Source organism: Rhea americana, unplaced genomic scaffold, assembly GCF_003343005.1.
Source record: "Rhea americana isolate MKP2758 unplaced genomic scaffold, rheAme1 scaffold_17, whole genome shotgun sequence".
Taxonomy (NCBI): domain Eukaryota; kingdom Metazoa; phylum Chordata; class Aves; order Rheiformes; family Rheidae; genus Rhea; species Rhea americana.
Genome location: NW_028185816.1, coordinates 2,745,624 through 2,756,818, shown reverse-complemented (window position 1 = coordinate 2,756,818; position 11,195 = coordinate 2,745,624). Strand labels below are relative to the sequence as shown.

General features: G+C 35.6%; 1 protein-coding gene across 5 annotated transcripts in view; it reads right to left on the bottom strand.

Moving 5' to 3' along the window:
- The window catches only part of IMMP1L (inner mitochondrial membrane peptidase subunit 1), a 38,574-nt gene that overhangs the window by 4,082 nt on the left and 23,297 nt on the right, over nt 1-11,195 (bottom strand). For all 5 annotated transcript variants that reach the window (XM_085300870.1, XM_085300869.1, XM_085300873.1 and 2 more), the window contains exon 7: nt 1,130-1,240. In XM_085300870.1, coding sequence (XP_085156996.1) covers nt 1,130-1,240 — 111 coding nt within the window. The remainder of the gene's footprint in view (nt 1-1,129; nt 1,241-11,195) is intronic.

The window sequence follows — 11,195 nt, the reverse complement described above, 5'->3', positions numbered from 1 at the left end:
TGGTATATATGGTAAATCAAACAATATAAAGAAGGAACAGGGAGCATTCAGTACAGACTAGGGAAGAACTCAAAGGAAATGTTTTAATAATCTATAAAGAACAGAGGTCAAACAAATCTAGGGAGGGCATGTTATTTCAGGTTTAGTTAGCAATTAGCGATCATGGTCAATAGTTGTAAGGTTTTTTTGAAAAGTCCTAAGTTGTGTTCATAAAAATGAACATTCGCTCTTTCCAATTTAACCGTTTTGCATACTTAATCTTCTCTGTGCATATAACTGTGCTAAACTATAATTTTGCTGTTGTATTAAAATTTATGGAGAAGAGTCTTCAGAACCTTTTTCATTGTTCAAAATGGCAGCATTTTAAAGCTAGCTTTCTAAAAGCTAGCGCATAATCCTACAGTATTATAGCCCCTTATTTCTTGTATTAAACTCTTTATGAAGAGGAAACTGTCTTCTTTTTGGTAAATGACTAAATAGTGTAAATATGAATATGAAAGTATAATTTAGTGAGAAATAAAGATACAGGATGGTTAAAAAATTGAAGGAGAAGGAATCATGGAGATTTATAGAATTCAGTAATGGAAACATATATTTTTTTTTTATATATATATATATTTTTTAAGAAGTAAAGGACAAGTATGGTGGTATAGATTTGACTTTGCAAGTCTTGCAAAGCTGACCTTTTCCTCCATTTTTGTTTCTTGAACTATTGCAAACTGTATTTCTCAAATTAGAACAGTGAAATACAGAACTGTCCATTTTGCAGAGGAAACAATAAAATTAAGGATGGAATGTATTTTTCATGCAGTAAGGGGTGGGGGACAGTGCAGACACACAGACCTGTGGGTACACATGTGTTTGTACCAGGTTTGGATTTCCTTGCAAAATAATTCATTTTAATGAATTTTAAATAATTCATTCAGCACAGCAGTGACGCTCAAAGAACGCTCTTCAAGAAAACTAATCCTCCCTCAAAAAAGTTGAGTCATCCTATTACAGCAAGTGTCCGATGTCTTCAAGCTTTCATTCGCATTTGTCTTGGTTAGACTGTTAAGAAGTTTTAATGCCTCACACCCAGGCAGTACAAAAGTATTAATCTAACTATGTTTAAATACTATAAATATACCTTAAAACAAATGCGTCCTCTTATCAGTCCATAAGGAACAGGTCCATAACACCTGGAATCTGTAGAATTCCTGAGATTATCGCCTTCTAACCAAACATGTCCTTTAGGCACCTATAATTAAGCAGAACCAAATAGAAATGTAAAGAGAAAAAAATAGAATAGTATTTCCATAAGGGAAATTAAGGATCATTTGCCTTAAGATATACTTCTGTAATTTCTGCATTCTATATTTCATTACTATATAACAAACTAATATTTTTATAGACTCTAATACAACACAGGGCCTGATTGGGAGGGATGAGAGGGAGTGTTCCAAAGTATCTGTTCTATCATGTGCTCAAAAAACAATGGTTTGCAACAAAAAACCCAAAATGAAGATGTAAGAGGTTAGGCCAATGTGACAGGGTCATTAATTTAATAGACTTCAAAAGAGGTCATTAGGATGTTGACTGAAAATCTGCCCTCCTGTCGCAGTAACAGCATGAACAGGGCAGCCACACACTCATCAACATCCTGGGGCCAGCACCAAGGCTAGACCTGTTAGTAGATTCATGATGAACTAACTGGTAATTGATTGTGACACCAATTACGAATAATCTCATCATTTGATCGGAGTGGGCTTGTCAAAGTTCTAATTAAGATCACAGTTCATTCTATGTGCAGGCAGAATCCACAACACATTATATTGCAATAATGATGATCACAAAACAGCAAATCCCTTTTTATAATTTGAAAATTAATGATGGTGACCTTATACTATATGACAAAGACATTTCACTGCCTATATGTTTTATGCAGTAACTATATTACATACCATAGATTCATGGCATTCACTGACTGACTCAATGACAAGATGAGAAATAGCAAGAGAGATGTATTTGTTACCTAAGAGTACAGAGCTTTCATACATGAAACATATTTCATACAACACAGCCACTGCTATGCATCTTAAACTAACCTTTCTGCTTGCAATACATAAAACTGCTTGGGTATTTCAGATTCAGATAACCTCTTACCAGTATTAAATATTTTTTCCAATCTGTTTGTGTTTCTAAAATTTTAGATCAGGATGAAATTGTAGCAACATATTCTTGACCTAGGTAATATTCAGTGTGTGCTTTAAGGTAACACACATTTTCTAGGAAAAAATCATGTAGTTGAAACTTTAGTCATTTTAGAATCTATTTATGGAGCTGCTGACCATGAATTTATCTAAACTCTCCTTAAACCTGTTGATACTGTTTCCCTCTCTCCCCTCATCTACTGTGGCAGCAAGCTCCAAAAGTTTACCTACTGCTGTGTAAAGTAGTACCTTCCTTGGTGTTTCAAACACATCTCCCATTAGTTTCATCAGGTTCCCTCTTACTCTTCAAATCAAATCAAAACTCTTCAAATCCATCAATACAGCAATTCCAGGTTCAGCTGGTGTGCCCCCTGTGTGACTTTGTAGGCTTATTAGATTGGTGGCACATGCATGGAAGGAGTTTTCTCTAGGAAGACCAGGTTTAGGCTGGATGATTTTTACCCTCCTCTTAGTATCAGTCTTGGAGCAAGGAAGTTTGGTTGGCTTATCCATTATTTAGTAGACTGCATGTCAACAGGGCATACGGGCCACTTCCCAGCTAGTAAACACCAAGTTGCAGGCTGGCAGACTTCTTCCTCGGGATAACGTAGCAGACAATTAGGTCTCCTTTCTTCCTCATATCTGGGATAAGTAGCTCCAAAATAATTTGGTATCCCTCAAATATGTACATAGCTAGAATCCTGATTTTATGCACTAGTTGTAAACCAAGACTAACAGTAAAGGTTAATTAGAAGTTTCAACCTACCATGCTTTCTAGATATTCTATGTTTGTAATATCATTTTCTTCCTGTCAGAGGTAATGAAAGTTATGAAGGCCCTGTCACCCTCAGATAAAAGAAAAGCAAATTTAGGTCCATCTTTAACATGCACTTCAGAGAAAATATTTTATCATTTCAGTGAAACAGTGCTGCTGCTACCTATCCAGCCTTGACATTGGAAAGAGATTCAGCATAATCACGAAAAATAAGTATGTGCRTAAACCTTATTAAAAAATATGCTACAATCCAACTAAAGAGCAGTAAGATTTCACTATAGCAGCATAGGCATCACATTTAAATTATTTTACTGAACTGTAAAGGAATACCTAATAATCTTCACACACAAGCATAAATTTACTACAAGTCATCTAGTAGCAATGTACAAATAAAACTAAGTCCAGGATTGTATAGCTAGTATCATCAGCCACTTTTTAATTAAAAGCCTAATTTACATAAAAAGCAAAAGAAAAGAGTCTCCACTCAAGCAGCTTTACAAGCAAAATAACCAACCAGAAGTTAGTTAAAAGAAACCAAAAAAACAAAATAAGATTTCTATCCAGAATCAAATGACCTGTATAGACTATATACCTCAGCATATGTGCGCAGATATTTTTGATAGGTTTCCATTTGAGAATGAACTGAGGACATTCATATTTTCCTCAAAAATTTTGCAACATACAGCCTATTTGGAACGTCCAGCAGAAACCACTATGTTAGTTGGATACTCATCTCTAATCATTCACAGTGTATCCACCTAAAGCTTTCACTATCTGTTTCTCCTTACAGAGTTTGCTTTTCAGGGGGCATGTTCAGGTGCAGATACGCACAGAGTTTGCATAGCAGGTACAAAGCAGCATTCTGACCTTTCTGGTGTAAAGTCTCCTAACCAACGTCTTCCAAAATTACAAATCACACACCAAACTGCTGTCATTTTGAAGGACTTTCTCAACAAACATACAAGGAGGAGAAACATGGATTACTATGAAAGGAATATTTTTAATGATATAAAAAAAAAGCAAATCCCACATTTGCATATCACATTTCTAGAAGAGCTTCACTCCTATGCTACTATTTTATGCTCTCTTTCAACTTTCCCTGATTCATGGGCAGAAAACAAAGCTCAGCTGCTACTACGTGAGATGAGGACCCACTCATAGCATAGATGTATCTAAACACTTCTAGACCTTCTCATATCTATACTCCAGAAGAAAAAAAAAAAGCCAGCTGTGGCATATCACCAATTCTACGTGGTCTAAGCAAGATGTTCATAGTTTGCATTCTAGGTAGAATATCCGCAGTAAAGAACATTCTTACATCCTGAAATTCACTACATATGGTAACTTTCATAGTTCCCTGTGGAAAGTATGACAGGACCCTACATCTCTAAATTTGTCTTCAAGAATACCATCACTGTGTATGATTCATCTAGTGGTAACACAGTGTAATACAATTGTATGGTGCCTGTTCATCATCTAAGCACTTCACTACAACCTAGAATTAAGACAAGCACTAAAAATCACATGAATTACAAGAAAATGTAAAACCAAATACTGGTGACAGGCCATAATCATTAAATTAAATAATAATAATAATAATAATAATAATAATAATAATAATAATAAAAAGCTGTTTATGCCCTTTTGAAATAAAGGCTAAAGGCAGAAAACTTGAAGGTTTTATGCACCAAGCTATTTCTAGACCACATCACTTATTTCAGTGGGATTACTCACACTGCATAAAGGTAACTCTGTGCATCAGTCTTTGCAGAATCAAAACCCAAGTCTGCAACTTCTCAAAGCTATGTAACCACAGTAGCTGTAAACAAGATATGTTTTTAACCAAAGAAAAACTCTAATCTTTTTTGAAGATATACACTTTTAGTAACACTATGTTACTTATACACCAACAGGCCGTTAGGGCCAAGAAAAAAGCGATGGCAAAACCACTTGCCTGCAGATTCACACTGCTGCATTTTGCCATTGATCAGTTATTAAGACAAACTAATTGTATCTAAGAAATACAACCAAAATCGCAGTTACTATTATACTACACAAAGCAAGACTGTTAATACAGTAATACAATGAATACCTTTTCTAAAAAATGCTGAAGAGAGTGCCAAGCACATTCAACTTAGCTGGGCAGTATTCTAGTTCTTCCTTACATAGACACCAGAACTAAGACATGACAGTCTTAAAAGCCTAATGACTGCACTTGTGGGTCATGTGAAAAAACCAGCAGCTCCACAGCAGTACGGGTTCTTTCAGTAACACCCTGCCTCTGATCCTCCACAGACTACTCCCTTTGCCTCAGTTACTACTGTRCCTCTGGTTTTGTGCAGATTATCTGAGGATTTATTTTCAAGGAACAGCAGTTCTAAGGAGAAGGGGTTATCTGAGGTGCAGATTATATGCATGAGAATACAGGACACCRATTAGACACCTGACTCTTCCCCCTTCTCCCTTCCAAGGCTGTGAAGGCTCTAACACAGGAACAGATATATCAGAAAAGCGAGTTTATCATGCCAAACCACGGAGCTTCTATCGGTAGCTTATTCTAGTTCAGCTCAATGAAATAAGCACATTTCACTGCTAAAACGTGGCTAAATTTGCAAGGCTGTTGTCATTTCCTTGTGCAGGTAGAGTTAAACTGGCAAAATTGAAGTACAAAAAAGGTCTTTGGTGCATACTTACTAACATGAAACATTATTTTACATAAAGGGGGAAGAGACTCGCTAAARAATTATATTCTTTCCTGCTTTTTACATGACACCAAACATTTGAGTAATCTCAATGACTTCAAACCTGAGATGACTGTACCATGTTCACTGGGATACTACTAAACTAATACACTACAAATAAGATTAACAGATAAAATAACCTGTCTCAAAAAAAATAAAATAAAAAAGAAAAATCCAAACAATCTAAATGAAATTTTGTGTTCTGTGGGGTTTTTTGCTTTATTTATTTGGGGAATCTTTGGGGGGTACTGAAGATGGAGAGATAGGGATTTTTAATAAAGTAGAGCACTACAAACACTTTCCTCTTGGAATTCTAAGCAGTCTGCGTGTGTCAAAGAACATCAACAGGTACAATCAGCTGGGAATGGGTAAAGTCTGAACTTTCATAAGGTCAAAGGTATTCACATCACCTCCAGCAATATCAAAGTTTTAAACTTAAGAAGAACTTTAAATCATTCCCATCTTTTCTTTTCATTCAGAGGCTTCCTTCTTGAGCTAGGATAAGAACTAATCTCAGGGCTGGACAAAAGAATAAAGTCTGCAAGTTCTCATCTATCCCTGCTAAGGTCTATTTAAGTGCCTTCTACTTTGGTACAAGCAACAAATGTAATTGCTTCATGGCCTCCGGGTGTTCACTTAACAAAAGAAGCCTTTGTGAATAAACCACAGGTGTTACCCTTCTTGATTAAAGTGAAATATGATGAAAGAACCTACCGTATCAAATGACAAATTTACTAAATACTGATTAAATTGCCTTATTTAAGTGAATTGAATCTAGTTAGGATAAAACATAYACCCTAGAAATGCAAGACTTGTGTTTTATCACTCTATATTTAGAAGTCTTACATAACTATTCCTTAATCCTTTATTTATTAATTCAGAATCAAGAGAAAATAATACTTAACAGATGATACTCTTCTTTAATCACCCAATTGCTCTAGGTACCATTTCTGTAGGCTTACCATAAAGGTTGTTCATACAAACTCCAACATTAATGACCCCAGTATTTTCAAAATCAACAGAAGTTTTTACATTTCTTTTCCCTTTCTGTGCTGGAAAAAGCTACAGAATAGTAGCAACCACATTAGAACTCAAAGTGTAGCAGATCTGAACTCAAAATCTTCCGAGTATCAGTGAACAGCTGAACTACCTGAAATTTAATATTTTTAAGAAGAATATAACAATGAGTTTACCTTAAATTCAGACGTGCTTCCAAACAGTTTATCATTTTCCTTTGACTTACTGAACTGTTTAAGTTCCTTACAAATAAAGCATACCATTCTTATAGCTGAGCATGGATAAATACATATATTTAAATCAATGTATTATTACCCTGGACCAGATTACTATGAGAAAAGATGACAGTGAAACACTAATAGCATTTATACATAAATTAACTGTGACTGAATATTTATATTATGAATTTATTCTCTAAAGTAAGTCATTATGAATTTATTCTCTAAAGTAAGTCATTGATTGCTTAATAGAAAATGTCTAAAGGGGTAATATTTGAAGACTTGTCTATTTTTAAGTTTTGATATTAATTATTAACCAATATTAAAATTGCATAACCTTCAAAGGTAATGATGTTCAGCCATATGGTACAGGGGATTTTTTTTTTCTTCAAAGAAGCTAGAGTATATTAACTTAGATTTGAATTTGCAAGAAACTTTTCTCTATCCTGTGAGCATGCCAGCTGGGTGTTCCCTTTTGGTAAAGGTAATTTTGGGAAGTTGTTACAGTAATTTTCAGTGTATTCACTGATTGTTTGAATGCTCCCCCCCAACACACACACACACCATTGTAGCACCATCTAAACTGTGTATAGTATGTACCAGCAGCTTCTCTTACTCCCTTAGATTACTTACTTTGGAACTTAATTTCTATCACTGCTCTCACTCATTTTTAGGAAGATCACAGAATTTTCACATCAGAAATACCTATGTCAGTCAAATGAGGACAAGACAGGCTTTCTCTGAGTATGACTTTCTGAATGCGGCAAAAAGTTCCAACTGTGTTAAATATGTCAAGTTCTGACTGCATTACGTAATTCAAACACATGCATTGTTTTACCCCTAAGTATTCTCATTTAATATTCATATCAAGGGCTTATTGATTAAATAAGCTGGTCTGAATCAGACTGAAAAGCTATACAACTAATTTTAAAAAATCTGTGCTCCTGCAATCTTGAATTTAAACTCCTTTTATAAAACTGTTATCATCAGTGTATCTTATATTGAATTGATAAAATCTGTAAGAAAAAAAACTATTGTCCAGAAAAATAACATTCAGATTTTGCAAACAGATATATTTTCTCATTGCAATCTTTTTCTGTGTTAAAAGATTGCTCTGTTTTGAAAGTAAAATCACATCAGTTTTAATAGTGAAAAATTACCTAAGATTTTTAATCCGCTACAGGGTTCTGAAATGTTCATACTTCACAAATGCTCATAGGATAAAACTTTCAAAAGTAAAGCTCCTAACTTGGAGAGGGGAAAAAAAAAATCAAAATATTCCCATGAATCATCAGTCCAGACTATTTTTTCATTTCCTTGAGTCACAGAAAATCAATATTCTGGGAACAAAGGCTGAAGAATGAAAAACCTACTAGTCCAAACCCTAGCTGGACATAGGCATACCATACAAAGTGATCTAGTCGATAAGCCTGGTAGCAACGATGGCATACAGATACTCTTGAGCACGGCTAAAGAATCTTAAATGTATTCTGCCACCTCCATTAGGAGTGACCTGAATCTGTGCATTGTCTGCTAACTTAATCTGAGGTCTCACCTCTGCATCATTTATAACATTTTTCATCTCCATCATTTAAGGCAGTCAGAAGGCCTTAACTAATTTTAGATGGGAAAAGGTGAAATCTGTCCTTCATCCAGGGATAAAGATGATATAGGCAGACTAAAACTTCTGCTCAAAATCTTCAGTGAGGCCTTGATTAGCTGGTTGTACTATCCTGAATGTCCTCCTAAAACTTATTCCTAAAGTTGGACTACAGGAAATAATAAAATCAGAAAATCCTTRAAGTTCAAACTGATCTGACCAGTACAGCCAAGACCGTATTCCACAGAGGAAAAGCATCCAATGCCGTCAATTCAGAGATCAGTGCTCTTGAAACAAGTTCACCTTGAACAAACAAAAGGACTTCTTTATAGTTTTTCTTGAGGAATGAACCAACAGAAGAGAAGAATCAGTGCTGTGCAGGGCCCAAACAGCAATGTCCCTCACCCCTGTTTAGCTGCCTGCATTCAAGGCCAGCTGATACAGTGCAGCTGTCTAATCTTGGTTCAGATTGTGGGGAAGCAAGAGCTGAGAGAGGCTTCGGTGTGGTCTTGCTCAGGGGCTGCATTTAAGCTAATGCTGTTGCAAGGGGCAGGTCTCTGCCTGAACAACATTGCAGCCATGCCAATGCCTGGCCACRTACCTGACTGATCCAGTCCCTGACCCCCAAACACAACTTTCTGGCTTAACCTCAGACCTGCTTCATCACCATGGACATCTGACAATCCCAGAGCTCGTGGCTGAAGCWGAATACCACCAGCCAAGTTGCTCGCCCTTCTTGGTCCAGGCACTATGGGGCTGTGCTGCTGTCCATGAGGTTGTTGCCCTGGCCTGCCTTGCCATCACGCTCAACTCCTGCCTTTCCTTTCTTTTCCTTTCCTTTCCTTTCCGAGCAGCCTGCTCTTGCTGCTCCCTGATACTATACTTCACAACAATGCAGAAATCTCCACCAAAAAAAAAAAAAAAGTTCACTAGTGAATACAGAAAAGAACAAGTTATGGTCATCCATATCAATGCTGTTGAGTCAACGTAGAGGTGGCACTCATGTATTCTCGAAGAATCAAAAACAGAACAAGGATAAAGAGGACTTGAGCAGAAGAAAATCTGGAAATATCCAGAAGAGAAAGTGTAAAATTATTTGTGTTTTTTTTTCACCTGAAATAATTTCTTTTTGACAAAGTAAAACAAAGTTTACACAAAATACATTTCTCAGAAGATAGAAGATTAGCTCTAGTCATGAACTCCTTGTACGTGGATRTGTGGGGAATTGCAAACTGAATAGGGCCAAATCAGTTCTACTTTCTCAACAGACATTTAACATATCTGCTGCTTAAAACTACATCTTAACAACTTCTTGAGCCTCTAGAACTCTAGAACTAAGGAGAAGACTAGGTAAGAGTAGAAAGTTTCCTTTCCCCCAATCRGCAATTATTAAAACTTAGATTACTGAAATACTAAGTCAGTAATACAGGCCAGCTATTAAGATACTAAAGACAAAGGAAAAAAAGACTAGTGTTTTGAGCATGTTATTTTCTTAATTACTATTTAGGATATTTTAGGGAGACCTACCCAATAGTACTGAGCTCTTCCAAATACCAAACCACTCGTCAGCATCTTAACTGGTACACCCAAAAATCTAAGTACTGTACAGTGATTAATACATTGTGCTGTTTACACTATGTTATTCATAGTAGTAACTATATAGTATTCTTACTGCAGTCAACAAGGACTGTTTCAGAGTTAATAGTGCTGCATAAGCTCACTTCTCTGATCTGCAAACACAGTAAGATGCATTATCTTCTGAATTATGTTAGCTCTGGAGTTAACCACAGGATGAAAAGATGCCATCTCCGCCATGAACCTCATTTTAGCACAAGGTAAACATACTTCTCCCACATCAGCTAGTCTCACAGCATTAGTGGTGTGTTGTGATTGATTACCAGCAGGGTGTTGCTGAGATATGGATTTGTATCTCAGCTTTTTATCACTATGACTTGCAAAAGGCAGTTCCTTATTTGCAGACCCTAGCTGTATTAAGTGACACTATTAGGTATTACTTCTGTTTAAGTGACACAAAGGCTTAGCATATTGGTGGTTTATGACACACAAGCTGTTTTAATCTGATGATTTACCCCTCACTTTTTCAATTTGTAAATAGGAGCTGCAGCACAAGAACATATGGTATGAAAGAAGTTAAAGCTAAAGTAAATGGCTTTAAAACAAATTCAAATATAACAATATAATATTTAATCTGAATTATAAACCTGAATCTGTATTATACAGCTAAAAAAAGGAAATAAAACCCCAAATACAAAAATTAACCTTTTAAATCATTTCTTTAAAAGAGCATTTCAAGATTTTACTGTGATCAAATAATTTCCTTACCAATGATCATTATTTAGATTTTATTTTCAATTCATGTTTAAATTAATAAACCTCTAAAGATATTTTTTAATTGAAACTAGGTTTACCTTTTTAACCTTGATTTGTACCACATTTCTTCTGATACAGTAAAAATATGCAMTGCGTTTGTAAATGCTTATTATAATAAGCACACTTTGTTGTATCTATCAACATTTGCACTTAGCACAAAACCCACACAGAATCCAGAAAAATTATCAATCTAATGCTCATATTCCATATCACAAGTCAAAAAAGGGACAGTGAAAAGAAAACTTCTGTAACAGCTGATAT